Source organism: Camponotus vicinus, unplaced genomic scaffold, assembly GCF_025532165.1.
Source record: "Camponotus vicinus isolate PSW18456_S1 unplaced genomic scaffold, iyCamVici1.0 SCAF_6, whole genome shotgun sequence".
In the NCBI taxonomy this organism is placed as follows: Eukaryota; Metazoa; Arthropoda; class Insecta; order Hymenoptera; family Formicidae; genus Camponotus; species Camponotus vicinus.
In genome coordinates, this window is record NW_028141978.1 from 18699360 (window position 1) to 18723384 (window position 24025).

Genomic DNA, 24025 nt, shown 5'->3' on the forward strand with positions numbered 1-24025 from the left:
AATTTGAATATAATTTCTTACATATATTATATTTCTTACATATTTAATTTTTTACATATATGTACACACAAATCAAATTAATAACTTAAAGGTTTATATTTAAAATAAACATATACAATATAATTTAAACTTAATTTATATAGAAGTTAAGAATACACTTAAACTTAATTTTTATAGAACTTAAAAATATGTTTAATTTATATAGAACTTAAAAAATATACACATGCACAAACTTCTTCTATTTTTTTAAAATTGTTTTTCATGTACCTGAAACAAAAAATTATAAAAGTTAATATATTTTAATTTAATAAAAATTATTATTATATACTATTAAAAAATAATAAAAAACCTTTTTCATACACTAAAATTTGCGTTATTTTTAAATCGCTGGAACTCTAAAAAATCATTGTAGATGAGGAATTAAAAAAACGTTTCGAAGTTTAAAATCTCAAATTTAACACGCTAGTTTTCGAAAATTTATTTATCTTCTTTATTCTATGCTTTAAAAAAAACATTATTTTGTTCTTTAAAATTATATGTATTTAGTACTATGTAATTCGATAAAAAATTTCTTCCGAAAAATCTAACATAAGTAAAGTTCCATAAATTATAATATTTTATTTACATTTTTTTTTAATTTTTCTTAAAAATAAAAAAATTTTTTAAACAATTGATAGTATATTGAATTAGAAATTTCAAGCTTAAAAAATTTACTTCTTTAAATTTTTCTATACAATGATTTTTCACCTAGTTTGAGTACTCAATTTTTAATGTACGAAAAAACGTTTTTTTTTTAATAATGTATTATAAATGCATATATTATTAAAATAAAAAAAAAACTATATATATATATATATATATATATTATACATATATATACAGGGTGACCCATTTTAACTTAGGCAGCCAAATAACTCGAAAAATAAGCACACTACGAAAAAATGTTTAGAATCAAAATTTTGTCATTTCGAGGGGGACGTACAATGACGTTAAAATGAGCCCCCCCACCCCTCCCCCTGGGCGGTGAGGGGGGGCAAGTTTGAAATCTTAAATGGGAACCCCTATTTTTTATTGCATATTCGGAATCTTTGGCTAAAAACACATACAATTTGTCTGAAACATTTTTCTCGATTCATGATAGATGGCGCTGTAATCGACGAAATTCAATTTCTTCGATTTCTCTTACTGAGAACCCATGCTTACGATTCTGCAATAAATTAACAATAAAAATACCACGTTTTCATTGTTAATACTCGAAATTAGTCTTAAAACAAACTTCTCATTATTTTTTATTACTCATTAATTACTTCTCAAGAAACTGCTTTTAGCGTAACCTGCCCTTTAGGCAACTTGAATGGTCCAAAGTACCGAGACATTTTGGACTTTCCATCTGATGGAGTTCCTCTAAGTATCCCTCCAAAATTTTGTCCATTTAGTGCCAAAGTCACAAGTGTTTATGTATTTTTTTAACATTTGTACTCTGATAAAATTCTGGTAAAATGGCAAATTATACGCCTACAGAAGTAGTCGATATTCTTATAACCTTTGGCGAATGTGGTAGAAATTACAGACTTACTGCCCGTACTTATGCGGAGCGATTCCCAAATCGCCGCCATCCTACTGATCAACAAATTATAAACATTGAAAGGAGATCTCGTAATAATCCACTTCATCGCGAAAGGCGAAGGAATAGACTTCATAATAATAATGACCCTAGATTGCTCGCAGTTTTGGCTATGGTTCATCAAAATCCCCATATTAGTACCCGTCAAATAGAACGAGAACTGGGAATCCCTCAAACTACGGCACATAGATTGTTACGATCAGTCAATTACCATCCGTATCATATTACTCTGGTACAGGAATTAAGTGAGGCCGACTACGTACTCAGAGTACAATTTTGTAGATGGGCTCTTGAGATGTTAGATCAGAATCCAGATTTTTTTAGTAATGTTTGTTTCAGTGATGAAGCAACATTCATCAGCAATGGTAGTCTCAATAGGCATAATTGCCACTATTGGTCACCAGAAAATCCACATTGGTATCGTGAGGTGCTTAATCAACATCGTTGGAGTTTATATGTATGGGTAGGCATTTGCAATGGCCAAGTCATTGGACCTCATTTTTTTGAACGTCCAATTAATAGTCCAATGTATTTAGAATTCCTCGAAAATGATTTGCCAGCATACCTAGAGAATGTTCCCCTTGCAGTTAGACTAAATTTATGGTATCAACAAGATGGTGCTCCTGCTCATTATGCTCGTATTGTACGGATGTTTTTGAATCAAAGGTTCCCAAATCGGTGGATAGGGCGGGGTGGACCAGTTCTGTGGCCTCCGAGATCACCGGATTTGAACCCCCTTGATTTCTTTTTATGGGGATACGTTAAAGATGCAGTGTATAGTAAAGCTCCAACGACAAGATTGAATATGATGGAAAGAATAAGAAGAGCTTGTGAAGCTATAACTCCTTTAATGCTAGAAAATGTACAACGTAACTTTCGCTGTCGATTACTGTTATCCTTAGAAAATAATGGTGCACACTTTGAGCATCTCCTCCATGCGGAGAGAGCTGATAACAATGCAATCTTGCCTTAACTGGTTGGGTCACCACACGACCTTGCCTTCACTGGCTGGGTCACTACTTGACCTTGCCTTAACTGGTTGGGTCACCACACGACCTTGCCTTCACTGGCTGGGTCACTACTTGACCTTGCCTTAACTGGTTGGGTCACCACACGACCTTGCCTTCACTGGCTGGGTCACTACTTGACCTTGCCTTAACTGGTTGGGTCACCACACGACCTTGCCTTCACTGGCTGGATCACCACACGACCTTGCCTTCACTGGCTGGGTTACCACACGTTCAAGCACCCCGAATTGTGAGAGGCGAAGGGACTCACGTTAATCAAGCACCCCGAAGGGAACAGAAAACTGCTACGTCCACGACGTTGTTCCTGGGTTACGCTAAAAGCAGTTTCTTGAGAAGTAATTAATGAGTAATAAAAAATAATGAGAAGTTTGTTTTAAGACTAATTTCGAGTATTAACAATGAAAACGTGGTATTTTTATTGTTAATTTATTGCAGAATCGTAAGCATGGGTTCTCAGTAAGAGAAATCGAAGAAATTGAATTTCGTCGATTACAGCGCCATCTATCATGAATCGAGAAAAATGTTTCAGACAAATTGTATGTGCTTTTAGCCAAAGATTCCGAATATGCAATAAAAAATAGGGGTTCCCATTTAAGATTTCAAACTTGCCCCCCCTCACCGCCCAGGGGGAGGGGTGGGGGGGCTCATTTTAACGTCATTGTACGTCCCCCTCGAAATGACAAAATTTTAATTCTAAACATTTTTTCGTAGTGTGCTTATTTTTCGAGTTATTTGGCTGCCTAAGTTAAAATGGGTCACCCTGTATAGACAATTATTTTTTTTATATGTATATGTATATATTAAATGTTTTTAAAATCATAAAGGTTTTATTATAGTGTACAAAATATTCCATTTAAATCCTCTTTAGTATTAATGTAAGATTTCAATTTACTTATTGAAATTAAACAGAAAAATCTAACAAAATCAAGTAATTAAAGATAGTAAAAAAAAAGTTTAAAATATCCAGTATAACAATTAATATTATATTCATTTCTTAGATTGAATATTTAAAATTTAATTAGTTATAATTATTTATCATAAATTAATTTCTTAAAGATGTATTTTACAAAGAAGATTTATCATCAAAATTTAAAGAAATTTGAATAACATATTTTTCAGCAAAAACTGAGACGAAAATTCTAATATAAAAATGTTGAAGCTATAGTTGAAGTATTAGTTTTTGAGTTATAAGCGATCAAAATTTGCCAATAATGTCGCGTAGAATTCGCGCGCTCAGGTCCGTAACTACATTTACACGTATACCGATCTGTCATTTGTTATTTTTTCATGTCAGGTTATATTGATTTCTATTACACAGCTGATTTTATTTTATCGTTTCTTATGTATGTGTTTATTATGTACATTATACATTATGGTGATTAATTAGTATTATATATAGTATTAACGAATTATAAATAATATACAGAAAACGTTCTTTTTTAAATAAAAATTTAAATAATACTTCAATTATTACATTTAAACAGAATTATAAAATTTAATGTTTCAACAACTTGAAAAATAAGATACATTTCTTTTTAATCAAAAAAATATTTGTAGAAATTAATCTATTATCATTATAAAACAAAATAAAAAAAATGAAATCAGATGTGCAGTAAAAATCAATATTACCTGACATGAAAAAAATCAATAAGAGATGATATCAGTACACGTGTAAATGTAATTACGGACCTGGATGCGCGAATTCTATACGATATCATTGTCAAACTTTGATCGCTTATAACTCAAAAACTATTGTAGCTTCAATATTTTTCTATTAGAATTTTTGTTGCAGTTTTTGCTCAGGAATATGTTATTAAAATTTCAATTGCGAGTTGTGGGACACCCTGTATATTATTATATTTATTATTATTAATATTAAAGCGCTATGTATACATATTCGATACATTAAAGCGGTAGAAATACATATTTAAAAATTCAATCAATTTTAATACTTTAACTTTTTATTTAAAACTATATTTCAATTTCCGCATTTATTTTTATGATAAATTTTTATTATTGTTTTGCACGTTAAAAGTATGCAGCAAAATTTTCTTCCTTCTTTAAATAAAATTACACAAATGTTCCATAAGAATGTATTTCTTTTGAACTATTTTAATTATGATATTATAAAATGTTTTTAAAAGTATTTTGTTTGTAACTAAAAATTTTATTTAAAATATTAAAATTTAAATTTATTAATATTTTATTTTATTGATATTCTCTATTTAATAAATTAATTTTTAAACTTATCCATAAAATAAATTAAAATGCCTGTTTCAAAAAAATATTTTATAATTTAATTAATTTCTCAATTCTGTTGTTCCTTTTTTTTATCTTATTTTAAACATTGAGATATTTCTTTATTAAAAAATTTAACCATTTCTTTAAAATAATAATTAAATTTATAGTAATTAAATTTATATTAAATTGATAAATTTAAATACTTTAACAAATTATCCAACAAACACCAAGTAACATTTATATAACTGTTAGTTGTAATTTCCCATTCAACAATATAACAGCTACATAACATATCTGTTATGTAACAGTTATATTGTTGAGTGGGAAATTATAACTAACAGTTATACTATATAACTGTTATTTGGTGTTTGCTGGGTACATTAAATACGTTATCTTATTTTTTTTTAAATATTGAATATCAGATTAATTGCTTATTACAATTCATACTTTAAACAAACTGACAAATAATTAAAAACTCAAATTTTTAAACATCGTAATTATAAAGATTGAAACTAAATTTAATTTAAAATAATAATTTAAAATAATAAAAATATAAAAATAATAAATTACAAAATTAATAAGAAATATATTATTCTTATCGCAAATTTAACTAACAATATACAAATATAAAATGATTCAATCAATCAGTGATTTTTACACACATATTTCTAAATAATTTCTAAATAATTACATAATAAATATTTTGGAAATACTTTTATCTTAATATTCTATTTTCTAACCTCCTCAAAAAAGTTTTCATTAGTTGCTTTTGTAATTTAATTAAAATATTTTAATTTATTTTTTTATTTTATTATTAATATTTTATTATTACCATTTTACTTTAAAATCTCGTTTATCACTGAAATCTTACTTTATTATTAAAGAGGATTTAAAAATTTAAAACCGAAATATTTAATTATACAATAATTTACATTTACGTATATTTTTCATGTAATATATGTTTGTGTGTGTAAATATATGTATTAATGTAAAATATGTTAAACTTTTTTTATTATTTGTATATATTGCGACGTCTTTTTATTTTTAATTTTTCGATCCTCCTCGGGTGTTGGAGAGGAGGATGTTAATGGGGAGCGAAAACGCCGTCAAAAAAAAGACACAAGGTGGATAGAGATACTCGCGCTCGGAGGAACTCGGATGGAGGGTGTTCTCGCGCGAGCCGCGGCGAAGCGAAGGCCGTCTCGAGATCTCGAAGTTGGGCGCCAGATACGGTCTTCCACGTACCAGTTCGCAAAATCGTCAGAATAACGCGAAGAACGTTAGCCTGTTTCGCCACGGGCCGACTAGCTCACCTAACGGTAGAGGGGCAGGGTCCGTTGAAAAGGATCTTGAATTATTTTATGCGAAGCTGTCGGTGACTACTAGAATTGACGAACACGACGGAATTTAACACACACGAGAAACGAACACTCAAATAAATTACGCGAATTTAATATAAAAGAGAATGTAACACATTTATTTAAATAAAAGAAATATAATAGAAAGGAATATAAAGTGAAAGAAATAACAAGTTCTAGAAAGAAATAGTAATAATGACATAAATTAGCGAGACTGAATTAACGAAATATAACTGAGTTTAACATAAATGCGAAGATTTGAAATAACGTACAACAGATCGACAGCGATGATAACAATAGCACGAAATCGAGATCATAAGACGGCGGAGATATTTATCGTCCTCCAGGCCCGTTTTTATGGCCGGACTTTGCGATACCGAACGGCGTTTCGAGAGCGTAACGGAAATTTCGACAATCTCCTCGAAAACGCGTTTAACAGATCTATTCTCTTTGTTACTCGCTCTTTTAATCGACAGCACTATGTTTGGAATGAGGCTTAATAATTGAACGATAGTAATCAAGCGATTTGCGAAGACGAAAAATCTCGCTTGCTACGGGCAAGATCGATTCGCTCGGAATTCGATAGCCGTCGGACGTCGCTTCGCCTCTTTTCGGCGTAACGCTTTCTATCTACGCGAAACCCTCGAATTTCGACACTTTCTTAATCTATTATGCACCGCGACACACTCTAACGTACGACAAATACCACGCAACTACACGCAATAAACGCAATTCGTACCAGTATCAAGAGCGACAAGGACAGCACGACATTTGCCACGTCGTCACACGCACACGGTCACACGCTCACATACACGCTAATTACAGACGAAAATTGCCCGGAGATCGATTGCGGGGATGTCTTACGCGGTTTCGACAACTCTTTTCGACAGCACGGATAGCGGACGCATTCCCCGCGATTTACCGCGCACGTGGTCGATATACGAGAGCCGGTCACTACGCGTTTTACGACACCCCGAATCCCGGAGAGAGACGAACGGTTCCTTATCAGCTACGGCCTGCGTTACGATCGTCCTTGATGCCTCGGTCGCTTGTCTCCGGTCGCCCGAAATACACGAAAATCGCGAGCTCGGTACAATGCCCGAGCGACAACGAGACACGAAAATGGCGACGGCGACAGAACGGCCGGTCCGCGGACGGAATCGCGTACGTGGCGTACAAGATAGCGATGGGCAACCTCACCGATACTTTCTCCCGTGACCAGGGGATGATCCTCGGCTCGTCCTCTCGTTCGGACCTTGGTGACGACACAATTACGACAACGACAGACTACGACAAGAGCGACTTTTCGTTAAGAGCGACCGCACCAGAATGAATCCCTGGATCTCGCGCTCCAGGGTCGATAGCGGCGTCAATTCTGCGCGCAGGGGTGCGCGGATTAGCGGCCAATAGCGCCGCGACACGCGAGGTATTACTGCGCCCCGCGACAACGCCGTATCGGGGGCCGTAACGGCCCCGATAATTTAAAATTGCTGACTTTCGGCGATCCTGGTATCCGTGATCGTCCGGAGGTAGATTTTCCGTCCTCCCTCTTCTGAGGGTGGCGCCGATCCGGCCCGGTTATTTCGGCCCACAAGACAGCTGATTTCCTTCCTTTATTTGAAGGGGGCGGTCTCTACCCGAGACTCTGTTCCTCCGGCGCTGTCGTATCAGCTGTCGTAATGATTCCTCTTGGGCCTCTTCTGGTTTCCCTCCGGCGGGTTGCCCGACGTACAAAAACGATACAAAAAATAATTAGTACTAGCGCGAAAAAGGATAACGGCTCGTCTCTCCGGAGATTTCGACACGGCTCTCTCTCAATCTTTTTCTGGCGCGGCCGCTCGGCTCGCGCCCCGTGAAGATTCCCGGGGTGGATGGACGCGCGTCGGGACGGCAACGTCACACCCCCCCCTGCCAAGAGAGATCGTATCGGCTCCAGCCACCCATCATGGCCACAAAATCGGACTTTCCGTTCGTCCTTTCGCACATGTTCGGGCGACCAAAGTCTCCGGAGCCGAGGCAGACACCAATACAAATCCACAATGGGACGAAACAAACCAAACAATAAACTTTCCGTAACGAGAAGCTATAGGGTGCCGTCTCTCACTAACTGTTGTTCGCGCTGTCGTCTCTCACGGGGGCCCGCGGTCCCGTTTGGCGGCTGGACCCCCCCGTTCGACATTCGCGAGCTGTCTCACCAAAGGTGGAAGTAGGTTGTAAGGAGGAAAATTACAAGAATGAGGAAAGAATGTTGCCGCCACTCATTTATTTCCCCTGAAACATATGTAGGCCTCGAACCGAGCGACAGCAAAAAAAAAAATTGATGGTCTCGGCAAAACCCGTATCAAGAAAAAAATAAAATAACGGCAGTGGAGGAGGACCGCGAGCGACAGCTGTTAATAGGGTCCTAGGCGGGATCCACCCCTCGCCCGGCGACCTCGTGGGGGTTCTGGTCCCCGGTGGCCTCGGCCTTCCACGTACGGGCCTTGGGCCAGCCAGCCCTGGCGACAATGGGGGCAGGTCCGGACGGTGTATCCCCTGGTGCCGCACCGGAAACAGTAGGCCCCCGTTATCGCGCGGGGGCACTCCCGGGCAACATGGGTCCTGGACCCACAGTTCCAGCACCCGTCTGGTGGGTTCGGGTCGCCCGGTGAAGGCGGTCCATCCGGAGGTCTCGGCCATTCCCAGGGAGCTGGGGAAGACCGTCGTGCCTGAGGGCTGTCCCAGGGGGACTCCATGATGGGAGCCTCTTGGTCGTCGGTGGATGTGGAGTTCAGTTCCGGGTCCTCCGGTCCGGTCTGAACCGCGGCTTCACGCGCGGCCCCGACAGTCGTCTCGGTGGCCTCATCCCGGGTATCGACGACCACTTGAACCCCGGCCTCTCTGTGCGCCGGAAATTCGCGCACCACGGCGCCTCTGGTTGTAATGCGCCCCTCCATCATCCTGCGCAGCTCATCGGCCATCGCCGTCCAAAACCCGGGGCGCAGCTCGTCGACAGCATTTAGTACGTCGCGATATCTTTCGCGAAATTCTCGCGACATTCTTAGTGGGTTAATGGCCTGGAGGGTCAGGTGGAATATTATAGGGTTTCAAGTCTTTAATGTGCACCTTGCCTATTGATCTATTAGCGCGGTCTTTTAATTCGTATACTACCGGCGACAATATTTTCGCGATAGTAAACGGACCGTGATATTTAGTCGCTAACTTAGCCGAAATATTCTGCGCGGCTGACGACAACACATGCTGTCGCTTTAGAACTTGCTCGCCAATCGCAAAACGATGATCTCGTCTTCGCAAATTATAATAATGCGCCTGTTTACTATGCGCTGCCTCTATGTTCTCTACTACCCAATCTCGCAAAGCCTGAATTCTTTCCATGCGCTCTTTCCAAGTCTCGGGATTCGCTTCCGCGACTTCGACAGCTGACTCGTGTCTCCCACGCACGGTGTTAACCGGCGGGGGTTCCCTACCGAAATTTAAGAACGCCGGAGTAGCCTGTAAAGAGGTATGGTACGCCGTGTTGTATGCGAATCTGAACTCAGCCAAGTGAATATCCCATTCGCGATGATCGTTTTTGAGAAACGCCGTAATCATAGTTTTGAGTACCCTATTGACGCGTTCTACCGGATTTGCCTGAGGATGATACGGAGGTACGGTCGAGTGAACGATGCCATATTCTTCCGCAAACGCCTGTAATTCGCGGTTGATGAATTCAGTGCCGTTGTCCGTACACAGTATCCGCGGCGCGCCCCAACGGTTAACGACTAATTCATTTAAAAGCTCGCGAATCTTTTTGCCCGTTGCTTTCCGGAGCGGGCTACATTCAATCCATTTGGTGAATAGGTCTTGGATTACCAGAATATACGCGTTACCGTTTTTGCTCGGCGGAAAAGGACCCATAATATCCGCCGCTACGACCGTCCACGGAGTTTCGACAGCTCGGCGTCCCATTAAACCCATCGGCACATTCTGTTCCACCTTTGTCCTCTGACAAACGTCACAATGTCTGACATAATCCGCTACCCCACGAAACATACGCGGCCAGAAATACCGAGTCGCTACTCGCTGATATGTTTTCTCGACTCCTAAGTGACCTGATTGTGGAACATCGTGAGCCTCCCTAATAACGTTCGCGCGCGCTTCTTTAGGAAGTACTAGTTTCCATTGCTCGAGATCGTCGACAACTTGAGAAACGACAGCGTTCGGCTTTCGAAAATACAGCTGATCGTTTTCGATTTTCCAACCCGAATTCTTACGCGGATTAGTTTCCACGTCTCGAACGCGTGCATCATACCAAGTGTCTCCGGTAATCGCAACAGCACATAATTCGTCGGTAGTCTCATACATGCGCGACAACGCGTCTGGAACATGATGTAACGCTCCTTTCCGGTGTTCGATCGCGTAGTCGTATTCCAACAATTCGAGAGCCCATCGCGCTAATCGACCTGTGGGGTTCTTTAAATTATGTAACCAGCGTAAGCTGCTATGGTCCGTGATGACTTTAAAAGTATACCCCTCGAGATACGGTCTAAACCTTTTAATCGACCAAACGACAGCCAAACATTCCTGCTCGGTCGTAGAGTATTTCTTTTCGGCCTCCGACAGCGCTCTACTAGCGAACGCGATGACGTGTTCTACGCCTTCCGTTTCTTGGGTCAATACCGCTCCCAAACCGACCGAACTCGCATCCGTTTGTAAAACAAACGGCAATTCAAAATTCGGACACGACAGCGTCGGCGGTGACGTGATGCACGATTTAATAGAATCAAACGCAGCTTTTTGCTCATCCCCCCACTCCCAAGAGAAACCCTTCCGGAGGAGACGAGTTAGCGGTTCTAAGCGCGTCGCACACTGCGGTATAAATCGGCGATACCAAGACGCCATCCCTATAAATCGTCGCAATTGCTTTAAGTTCTTCGGTGGCGGATATTCGACAATCGGCGCGGTTTTATCAGGGTCAACCTTGAGCCCCTCCTGTTGTATCAGGAACCCAAGATATTTCACTTGTGACCGACAGAATTTACTCTTCTCAGGATTTATTGTAAGGCCTGCCTCTCTTATCCGATCTAGTACGCGTTTCAACCAACTCAAATGTTCTTCAAAAGTACGGGTTACGACAACGATATCATCTAAATAAGCGAAAGCATGCGGTTCCATTTCAGGACCTATAAGCCGATCAAGTAAACGCTGAAATGTCGCGGGGGCACCGGTGAGACCATACGGCATTCGAGTAAAATGAAACAACCCCTTCCCCGGTACCGTAAACGCCGTTAACTCGCGACTATTTCTCTCGAGCGGAATCTGAAAATAGGCCTGACTTAGATCGATAGTCGAAATATAACTAGCCGATCGTAACTTATCGAGAATTGCGTTCATATACGGTAATGGATACGCATCCTTTTTCGAAACGCTGTTTAATTTTCGAAAATCCAGACAAAATCGATAGCTTCCATTAGGTTTCTTAATCATTACGATCGGACTAGACCATTCGCTTTTAGATGGTTCTATAATCCCCGCCGCTAACATTTTATCTACTTCCGCGTAAATCGCTTCCTGAATTTTTGGCGAAACGGGATAATACCTCTGTTTAATCGGAGCATGTCCGCCGACATCAATTTTGTGCTCCGTCAAACTAGTCGCTCCCGGTTTATTCGGATCGCCTACGATATGACCCTCTAAGAATTTTTCTAATCGCTGGCTTTCGCGCGACGACAACTCACTCAAACCGCAGCAAATAAGCGGATCAGATTTCGACAGCCGAGCCCGTTGTATTTTGTGAACACGGGTCGTTTCCGCGGGAAGACTAATTTCTCGCGGGCCGTCATCCGACTTTCGGTCTGCTAATTTCGCGATTTCGGACACGAAATAATTACTTGATTCACGGCTAGCCGAATTCTCGATCAAATTTAAGTGAAAAATGGGGTCCACTGGCTGGTTCTCGAAACGATACACAATGGCGGGTTCATCCTCAAAGTACCATTCTTGGCGTGGAAAATTGACCACCATACCAAATAGCCCCAAAAAATCAAGCCCAAGTATGCATGGTATTGCTAGTGACGGTAATGCATACGCTCTCAAAGAATTTGTCCTATCAAACACCGTAAAAGGAAGATCCACCTCCCCCCTAACGCGTGTCGTTTGGCCGGTCGCCGTAACTACTCGTCGGCCATCCGACTTTCGAAACTTTAATTTCAATTTGTCCACCAATTCGACAACGCTAGAACCTAAGAAAGTTCGAGTAGACCCACAATCCACTAGAGCGCTAATCTCGTTTCCTAATAATTTAACACGAATAAATAACATCGACGAGATGTCACGACAACCAAAAGCACTGAACGAAAATTCACGAGAACAATTAACGACACGAAAAGGGGGTTGGGTTTGAATAGGAGTCGGGTCCCCCCTATTATTCGACTCCTTTATTCTTTTCCCGAACAGTCGGGACACGTTCGTAACGTTACTTTCGCTCGACCGCAACGATAGCAATGTAGTCGCGGAGCGGCTGAACAATTTCTCGAAATATGACCTACACCCTCACAATTCCAACATTTTAATGCGGAATTTCGCGAAGCATTTGATTCTGCGGCCGTTGCCCCTGAAGACGACAAACTTGTCTGAGCGGCCTCCGTTCTGGTCGCGGCTCGAGTTGCGCGATTTTTGTTTTTCCTCTCCCTGCGAGAGGCGGATCTCGTTTCTGATTCCGCATTAGGCGTACTCAACGCGGCAAGAGTTTCCCGGCCTCGTGTAGACTGTTTCGTATTGCGCGGTGCGTGGTACGCGAGATCCGGAAACAGAGATTTCTCCGGAGTCGGGGGAGCCCGATAGCGTTGCGACAGCTGATAACTAGCCTCCACGCGAGTCGCCAAATCCTCTAAAGCGTCTAAATCTTCTACCTCATTTCGACGGATGGACTGTTGTATGCGCGGCAATAAATTTCGAAACGCGCTGCTTACTTGCTCTGATTCAGTCCACGGTGGCGACAACCGATCGAATATGGCTCGAAGACACGTCAAAAAATCAGCGACAGACTCATGTTCCCCTTGAGTCCTTCTCATTATTTCTTCGCGAAGAGCAAATTGAAAATCCGGGTCCCCGAACCGCGTTCTCCACGCATTTTTAAAAACGGTCCAATTCGACAGCCGATCGCGTTTACTACGGAACCAATGAAGTGCTATGCCCGTTAGGAAGAATGGCAAGCAACGCAAAATGTCTTCGTCGGGTACGGGAATTAACTCGCGACCTTCCTCAATCCTAAGTAAAAATGTTTCCGCGTCTTCCCCTCTCGCACCCGAGAATTTCAAATTCCACTTCCGCATGACGTTGTACGCCGTCATCGCGGAATTTCCCGCGTTTTCGCGCGAGAAATCCCGCCCCATCGAGCGCGGAGTATCGCGGGAGCCGGAAGGCGCGCGAGATCTCGCCTGATCCATCGGGCTATCAGGTCGAGCCATCGCATCCGTAGGGACTTCTAAAAGCTCCTCATCCGACATCTTGCCCGTATTAAATTTTCGATCTTTGCGCACGCGACGCAGCAAACGCGCGGTCTGAATCGAATAACTTCCTTCCGTTGAAAGTTTACGCCGCTGTAATTCCTCAAGCAATTGTTCGCGATTTAACACGAAAATCCAGTCGTCCTCTGGGTCGACTTGACTCATGCGATAACGAAAGAAAAACTCGAAACAAAATAAATAAGCTCGAACTCAGTAAGACGTGGCAAGATCACCGTGATCATAAACGTCGATAACTCAATAACACTAGATAAAGCCGTTATTGTCCAAACGATCGAAGGTCGACAACAAACACGTAAAGGTCGGCGAAAGAAAAGAATTTCAAACGAAAGCGTTAACGACAAACGAAACGAATATACGACAAAAGCAATCATTCGACTAAATAATTTAATTCGTATTAGCTCCCCGAACTTTTTCCTTCTCAACGCGTGGCCCCACGTTGGGCGCCAAATTTTTGCGACGTCTTTTTATTTTTAATTTTTCGATCCTCCTCGGGTGTTGGAGAGGAGGATGTTAATGGGGAGCGAAAACGCCGTCAAAAAAAAGACACAAGGTGGATAGAGATACTCGCGCTCGGAGGAACTCGGATGGAGGGTGTTCTCGCGCGAGCCGCGGCGAAGCGAAGGCCGTCTCGAGATCTCGAAGTTGGGCGCCAGATACGGTCTTCCACGTACCAGTTCGCAAAATCGTCAGAATAACGCGAAGAACGTTAGCCTGTTTCGCCACGGGCCGACTAGCTCACCTAACGGTAGAGGGGCAGGGTCCGTTGAAAAGGATCTTGAATTATTTTATGCGAAGCTGTCGGTGACTACTAGAATTGACGAACACGACGGAATTTAACACACACGAGAAACGAACACTCAAATAAATTACGCGAATTTAATATAAAAGAGAATGTAACACATTTATTTAAATAAAAGAAATATAATAGAAAGGAATATAAAGTGAAAGAAATAACAAGTTCTAGAAAGAAATAGTAATAATGACATAAATTAGCGAGACTGAATTAACGAAATATAACTGAGTTTAACATAAATGCGAAGATTTGAAATAACGTACAACAGATCGACAGCGATGATAACAATAGCACGAAATCGAGATCATAAGACGGCGGAGATATTTATCGTCCTCCAGGCCCGTTTTTATGGCCGGACTTTGCGATACCGAACGGCGTTTCGAGAGCGTAACGGAAATTTCGACAATCTCCTCGAAAACGCGTTTAACAGATCTATTCTCTTTGTTACTCGCTCTTTTAATCGACAGCACTATGTTTGGAATGAGGCTTAATAATTGAACGATAGTAATCAAGCGATTTGCGAAGACGAAAAATCTCGCTTGCTACGGGCAAGATCGATTCGCTCGGAATTCGATAGCCGTCGGACGTCGCTTCGCCTCTTTTCGGCGTAACGCTTTCTATCTACGCGAAACCCTCGAATTTCGACACTTTCTTAATCTATTATGCACCGCGACACACTCTAACGTACGACAAATACCACGCAACTACACGCAATAAACGCAATTCGTACCAGTATCAAGAGCGACAAGGACAGCACGACATTTGCCACGTCGTCACACGCACACGGTCACACGCTCACATACACGCTAATTACAGACGAAAATTGCCCGGAGATCGATTGCGGGGATGTCTTACGCGGTTTCGACAACTCTTTTCGACAGCACGGATAGCGGACGCATTCCCCGCGATTTACCGCGCACGTGGTCGATATACGAGAGCCGGTCACTACGCGTTTTACGACACCCCGAATCCCGGAGAGAGACGAACGGTTCCTTATCAGCTACGGCCTGCGTTACGATCGTCCTTGATGCCTCGGTCGCTTGTCTCCGGTCGCCCGAAATACACGAAAATCGCGAGCTCGGTACAATGCCCGAGCGACAACGAGACACGAAAATGGCGACGGCGACAGAACGGCCGGTCCGCGGACGGAATCGCGTACGTGGCGTACAAGATAGCGATGGGCAACCTCACCGATACTTTCTCCCGTGACCAGGGGATGATCCTCGGCTCGTCCTCTCGTTCGGACCTTGGTGACGACACAATTACGACAACGACAGACTACGACAAGAGCGACTTTTCGTTAAGAGCGACCGCACCAGAATGAATCCCTGGATCTCGCGCTCCAGGGTCGATAGCGGCGTCAATTCTGCGCGCAGGGGTGCGCGGATTAGCGGCCAATAGCGCCGCGACACGCGAGGTATTACTGCGCCCCGCGACAACGCCGTATCGGGGGCCGTAACGGCCCCGATAATTTAAAATTGCTGACTTTCGGCGATCCTGGTATCCGTGATCGTCCGGAGGTAGATTTTCCGTCCTCCCTCTTCTGAGGGTGGCGCCGATCCGGCCCGGTTATTTCGGCCCACAAGACAGCTGATTTCCTTCCTTTATTTGAAGGGGGCGGTCTCTACCCGAGACTCTGTTCCTCCGGCGCTGTCGTATCAGCTGTCGTAATGATTCCTCTTGGGCCTCTTCTGGTTTCCCTCCGGCGGGTTGCCCGACGTACAAAAACGATACAAAAAATAATTAGTACTAGCGCGAAAAAGGATAACGGCTCGTCTCTCCGGAGATTTCGACACGGCTCTCTCTCAATCTTTTTCTGGCGCGGCCGCTCGGCTCGCGCCCCGTGAAGATTCCCGGGGTGGATGGACGCGCGTCGGGACGGCAACGTCACAATATATAGAATCATACATATAAAGTAATAAAAATGTTTTATTTAAATAGGAAGGAGATCAATTAACATATTTATAAAAAAAATAAAACAAACAATTTTTATTTAAAACAATTTTCTTTTTGATATATTTTTAAAGATATAGTACATAATTATTTTAATCTAGTAGGTACACAAAAAGACAAAGATCGATTGAATATATAAAGAAGAAAAATAATATATTAAAAAAATTTTCTCTATAAAAATTTTAAAATATAAAATATTAAATTTAGAGATGATGTTGGTTTAACTTTGAATAGATATACTAAAATTAAGTTAAATATAAATCATTTCAAATTTGTATATGTATAAGTGAATATACATATACATATATATATGTATGTGTTACATATATAAAGAGAGATTCCCAGGTAGCAAACACACGTCATTTGGCGTTCCAAACTGGTCATTTTTGGTCATATGTCGTCAAAATGACTGATTTGTTACATGACTTTATATTGACGTCTTGATATAACGTTATTTTGACGTCATTTTTCAGTCATGAAGTGACGATTATTTTATTATTAATGTCATTAGTTAGTACATCGATCCCATAAAAAATTTTTTTAAATTTTTTATATAACATGACTTTTGCGATCAGACTTTAACAATTGTTAAAGTAAAATTCACTGTAAAACCAGTAATCGCTAGTTTGTTCGTTTACCGCTATGATCGCTATCTCTCTCGTATTTAGTTTTAGTCATAAGAATTATATAAAGTTTGCAAAGAGTGTCAGATAAAATTAGAAATATTACTTCGATTTAATTTCTGATACAATCTCAATAGAGAGGCTTCAGATATTAAATCGATCTTATAAGTCGGACAAATAAATGTCTGGCTACTTAATCAAAATTATTCGTTCGTTATCTATTTAAAATAACAAGTTCAATATACATGTAATATAAATAAAATAAAATTTTTAATATAATAAATATTTAGTAAATATAAATAAAATTTTTAATTTTATATATATTTATTTATATTTATATATATTTATTTATTCTTATATTTATTATATTTATATTATATTTATGAAATAGATAGAGAGATGAATTGTAGTTTAATATTACTGGCAATAACGAAAGAAATATTACTGATATTGAGAAATATTACTGAGATATTACTGATTGAAATAGTCAAAATTTATTAACTGATTCTTTCAATAAAATATTACTGATTTACAGTGCTGTACTTATAACTGCTGTAATCTGTGACTATTTACTGTTTTTCAGTGATAATACACTGATTCACTTTTAGAGAGTGCTTTATTCGACAACACTATTAAATATATTATTATGCTAAGAAAAAGACGTCAAAATATGGTACATTTTATGACGTCAAAATTCGGTACATGTCATGACGTCAAAAATCTGTGACATTGTTACTTTTACGTCATAAAAACGTCAATTCGTGACGTCAAGAATAGTCAGTGAATGACCAATTTGAAACGTCAAAATGACGTGTGCTTGCTACCTGGGTTACGACTCTATAGTTCATTTCTTTAGTATTTAAAAGCCTCAAACTTTTTTTATTTAAAATTTTTTATCGACTCAAAATTATTCCGAGAGAAACAAAAAACGCAATAAATAGAGTAACACTGTTAAATGAATTTCTTCAAATGATATAATTTTTGTAGTGTTTTTGTAAATTTAAAAAAAAAATACAAATACATTGTTTGCGAGTTATTTAATTGTTTCTATTTTTTATCATTTCATATATATATATATATATATACAAGCATATTGCGTATGTGTGTGTGTATATGTATGCGTACATGCATGCATACAATATAAAAAAATTTGTTAATATTTAAGATTTTAAATTTAACTTACCTAAAGAGATATTTATATATACATATATATATTTATATTTATATTTTATAAAATTTTTCTTTAAATCCAAAATGAACAGCACACAATATTCTTATTAACGGAAAGTGAAGAAATTAAGATCGAAGTAGTTGAAATAATGCCTGAAACAAATAGTTGAAAAAAGTATTAAATATTAAACCAAAAGAACATTCTTATAAATAAAAAAATATTTATTTTAATATAAAAATATCCATGTAAAAATATTTTATTAATATTTTTTTATATTATTTAACTATAAGTTTTAGTTATATATATATAAAATTATTACTAATCTTAAAAAATAGTATATACTAAATTATATGTAAAAATTAAAAATTGTATATTATTTTTAATATACATTTGTAATGCAAAATTTATTAAATTCATTAAATATTTTGTAAAAAATAAGATATATTTAAATATAAAATATAATATGTATATTTAAATTAATCCTTTTATATATTACATAGAAAATAAATTTATTTAATTTTAATAATTTCGCATTAAATATATATGTATGTATATATATATATATATATATATATATATATATATACAAAAAGTAATATACAAAAAGATTAATTTAAATATACATATTATATTTTATATTTAAATATATATCTTATTTTTTACAAAATATTTAATGAATTTAATAAATTTTGTATTAGAAAATCAATTTATTTAATTTTAATAATTTCGCATTAAATATATATGTATGTATATATATATATATATATATATATATATATATATATATATACAGGGTGATTCTAAATAACTTTATGTTTTTGCAAAAACATAATCTTGACCGAATTCTAAGACGATTTTTTCTTTGGCAAAATTTCGTCCGAAGCTTAGTTTTTGAATTATTAAAGGAAGTAGTTAACGTATGACGGGTCGAATACAAGAGGCAGGCAAGAGTGGCGCGATTCACCGTCAGACGCGGGTGCTTACGCGGGGCGCCTGCTGCAATCAGCTAGTCGCTATACACATACAGACACACATGCGAACACATACATTCTCTCTCTGTCTGTCTGTCTGTCTGTCTGTCTGTCTGTCTGTCTGTCTGTCTGTCTGTCTGTCTGTCTGTCTGTCTGTCTCTCTCTCTCTCTCTCTCTCTCTCTCTCTCTCTCTCTCTCTCTCTCTTTCATTCGCTCACTCACCTGTAATTTTTTTTTTTTTTTTTTACGAGAGAGGGGAAAATGCATTTTATGCATACCCACCGGTCGATCCAGTGAGTTATGTGGGACTCGAATACCAAGTCGAATTACCAACTCGGTACTCCCTACCCACTAAAAACCCCTCTCTTTTCACGAATTTCCTTTGACACACTGTCCCTCTGACTTCCCGAGATCTGTTTTCACATAACGTCAAAAAATAGTTATTATTACCTTGTTCGATGACTTTTGATGTATTGCAGTAATTGCTTGAAGGAGAAATGAATTTTCCGATAGATCGTACGTTCTCAAATTTAACGTAAATATCACGTTGCAAAAGACAAGAAATCCACACTAAATTATTAACTGAAAGTTTTTCTCCTTTCATGAACTGTATTCTTTTATAAACTTTAACGTAATCACATTTATTTACTCACTCGATGAGACGAGAAATTTACTAATGACTCTACCACTAATCACTATTAATCACTGTCGAATAATAACTGTTGGCGATTAAAAATCAAATCATATAAAATATTAATATTAAATATTTATTTAAGATAATAGTAAAAGTAATAAATATTTTAAAAACACTTATTTAATCTAATTAATTTTTAAGTAGATATCATACGATGTATGGATATCACACACATCCATGATAATAATAATATTAATATGTTAAATGTTTATTATGTTTACCGCATTCTTCAATCGAACACATGATCGCGTTCGATAGCGCCAGTAGTACCTTAACCTATCGCAACCTACCATGACAAAAAACTGCTTGCAGTCGCCGAGTAATTATCGTCGCATTGTCGCGTCGTCGCGTCGTGTAGTAACGTGTCCGCGCGTGTTTCTTTCATCGAGTGATTTTTAATCGCCAACAGTTATTATTCGACAGTGATTAATAGTGATTAGTGGTAGAGTCATTAGTAAATTTCTCGTCTCATCGAGTGAGTAAATAAATGTGATTACGTTAAAGTTTATAAAAGAATACAGTTCATGAAAGAAGAAAAACTTTCTGTTAATAATTTAGTGTGGATTTCTTGTCTTTTGCAACGTGATATCTACGTTAAATTTGAGAACGTACGATCTATCGGAAAATTCATTTCTCCTTCAAGCAATTACAGCAATACATCAAAAGTCATCGAACAAGGTAATAATAACTATTTTTTGACTTTATGTGAAAACAGATCTCGGGAAGTCAGAGGGACAGTGTGTCAAAGGAAATTCGTGAAAAGAGAGGGGTTTTTAGTGGGTAGGGAGTACCGAGTTGGTAATTCGACTTGGTATTCGAGTCCCACATAACTCACTGGATCGACCGGTGGGTATGCATAAAATGCATTTTCCCCTCTCTCGTAAAAAAAAAAAAAAAAATTACAGGTGAGTGAGCGAATGAGAGAGAGAGAGAGAGAGAGAGAGACAGACAGACAGACAGACAGACAGACAGACAGACAGACAGACAGACAGACAGACAGACAGACAGAGAATGTGTGTCTGTATGTGTATAGCGACCAGCTGATCGCAGCAGGCGCCCCGCGTAAGCACCCGCGTCTGACGGTGAATCGCGCCACCCTTGCCTGCCTCTTGTATTCGACCCGTCATACGTTAACTACTTCCTTTAATAATTCAAAAACTAAGCTTCGGACGAAATTTTGCCAAAGGAAAAATCGTCTTAGAATTCGGTCAAGATTATGTTTTTGCAAAAACATAAAGTTATTTAGAATCACCCTGTATATATATATGTATATATATATATATATATATATATATATATATACATACATATATATTTAATGCGAAATTATTAAAATTAAATAAATTGATTTTCTAATACAAAATTTATTAAATTCATTAAATATTTTGTAAAAAATAAGATATATATTTAAATATAAAATATAATATGTATATTTAAATTAATCTTTTATATATATATATATATATATATATATATATATATAAATCGTTTCTTTCTTTGTAATATACGTAAAAATAAATTATAAAAGAATATAATATAAGTTGAAGAGATAAACGATTCGAAAAGTAAGCAAAAATAAGATGATTTGAGAAATGATATGTGTATTCCAAATTTCAACTGGTCAAGAATAAAATTAATATATAGTATATAATTTAATGAATAAATAATGTTTGGTTTAATAAAGATAAGAAAATTTATAAGAATGTCACAAAATTTTACATATATAATATAGTTCACATGTAATTGTACATTAATTTTAAAGTTATACAATAAATAAAAATAAATATAATTTATAAAATTTTACCTGTGTAATTATACAAGTAACGTAAATATGTTAAAAGAATATAAATATATGTGAAATGTGTTATAAATCAAACGTAAACAATCATTATGAAATAATTATTTTAAAAAAAGAATTTATTACCTTTTATATAAAGTTGAATCTTTCTCAACTCTCTCTTACGTGTCTCGCAAACTTCTAATAAAAATCATTAACAAATCGTCTATCAATTATTTATGTTTATTTACATAGCAACTTATTAATCGCATAGCAACATTATAATATAGTGAAATTTGCAATAAAATATGTCACGTAAATCGACTGCGATAAATCGATTAACATACCGTACACTATGAAATTATTTATTTTTATTTTATAAACATATACAAGGAGTGACTTATTATTATGATCTAAATTGTTTTTCTGTTATATGTAAATTTGTAAAAAAATATTCTTAACGAAAGTTTTCTTTATTAATGCAAAGAAATCTAACAAATTAAAATTATCAAATAAACAATATTATATGAAATATTTCATTTGTTATTTTGAAAATTTTTTTGTTTATTACAGAAAAAAATGTTTATTATTCATTAACTACTTAATAGATGCAATTTTAAAAAATGCATTACAGATGATGAACTAATTGAATCTATCTACTCTATCTTCTCTATCTACTCTATATCTTCAATCAACTCTTAAAAAATAATTAATAAAAATAAGTTAAACAATAATACCATTTTCTTACTTGTAAGACATATAAATTAAAAAATAAAAAACAAATTAGTTATAGTATAATATGTATATATATGTATACTATATACATATTTATACTTAAATAAAGTATATAAAAATTTGTAATAAAACTTATCTTTAGAAATGTTCATGATTTTATCTAATATTTTTCCAATATTTTCCGGAAAATCCATAACATTTAGAGTTAATTAAGAAAATTGAGAAAAGGAAACATGGAAATAAGTAACTGAAAAAAGTAAATTATAATTAAACAGTATTAAAAGATATATATATATATATATATATATATATATATATATATATATAATGTATAATGTAATGAAGAGTATAATAATGTATGATTTAACAAAGATAAGAAAATTTATAAGAATATTACCAAAATTCACATATATATGTAACTCACTCGTATATTAACCTTATACAATGAATAAAAATAAATATCATTTTTAAAATATACTCCTACAATTTTTGACATTTTAATTAATAAAATATTAGACCTATGTTTAAATATATTTAAATTTACATATTATATTCTCTCACTTGAATTATAAAATGTTTATTAAAAATATTTTTTGTTATACTTACGTATAATATTGCAACATAAAAAAATTATTGAACTAAAAATCAATAATAACATATTTTGGATATTAACTCTATAAACAAATATCATAACATTTGTTCCTCTATTTTCGTAAGATTCTTTTAAACTTTGTAATAAGAAACACATATTATATATATATATATATATATATATATATATATATATATATATACATATATTAATCACATATATATACTTCATAATAGGTTATATTAAACTATTAACCTTCGCGATGACAGAGTCGCTCGATATTGTGAATATAACACATAATGAGAGAGAACCGAGACAACCAATCAGCATCGCGGAAAAATGGCAACAATACATGCGAGAATCGATTTAACATGCCTTTTTTAATAGTGGATACGTATATACATACATATATACAGGGTGGCCCATTTTAATACATCCAGTCGAATATCTCGAAAACCAAGCCCGGGAGAGAAAAATGTTTCAGACAGAAGTTGTTTGGTTTCGAGGGGGCCATAAGAAGGTACTATTGGATTGACCTTGAAGAGTCATTTGAAGGTCACGTGAAGACCACCTCAATTTTTTTAAATGGCACCCCCTATTTTTTATTACATATTCTTATAGCTGACCTCGAGAGCTTTCCAAAACACTATAATTAAGTACCTTTTCGTTAAGTACTTTTTGAGTTATGAGGCTTGAAATAATTTCTTAATTTTACATAAACCGTAAAATATCTTGTAAAATATTCATTTTTCGATTATCTTACCTTAATACTTTTACGTACAAAATAATGAGAGGAATCAACTGGTGTAAAAAAAACACATAGTTGTTTTGAAGAAAAAATATGTAATTTGCAATTAACAATTCCATATTTTTTCTTCAAAACAACTATGTGTTTTTTTTACACCAGTTGATTCCTCTCATTATTTTGTACGTAAAAGTATTAAGGTAAGATAATCG

The 24025-nt window shown here is 36.7% G+C and overlaps 1 protein-coding gene and 1 long non-coding RNA gene across 2 annotated transcripts; both read right to left on the reverse strand.

The window, feature by feature from the left end:
• Positions 1-225: 225 nt before the first annotated feature.
• On the reverse strand, positions 226-22013 carry LOC145973111 (uncharacterized). Its single transcript, XR_014439365.1, has 3 exons — positions 21889-22013; positions 18312-18451; positions 226-267 (listed from the first exon to the last, which is right to left on the reverse strand). It is a non-coding gene; the product is annotated as an uncharacterized LOC145973111 (long non-coding RNA).
• On the reverse strand, positions 8570-9325 carry LOC145973110 (uncharacterized). Its single transcript, XM_083102304.1, has one exon. The coding sequence runs from the start codon at positions 9287-9289 to the stop codon at positions 8645-8647; it is 645 nt and encodes a 214-aa protein (XP_082958430.1). The 5' UTR covers positions 9290-9325; the 3' UTR covers positions 8570-8644.
• Positions 22014-24025: the final 2012 nt, after the last annotated feature.

What these genes read in the sequence shown, in the direction of transcription:
- LOC145973110 (XM_083102304.1), bottom strand. Translation starts at nt 9,289, where the DNA reads ATGTCGCGAGAATTTCGCGAAAGATATCGCGACGTACTAAATGCTGTC.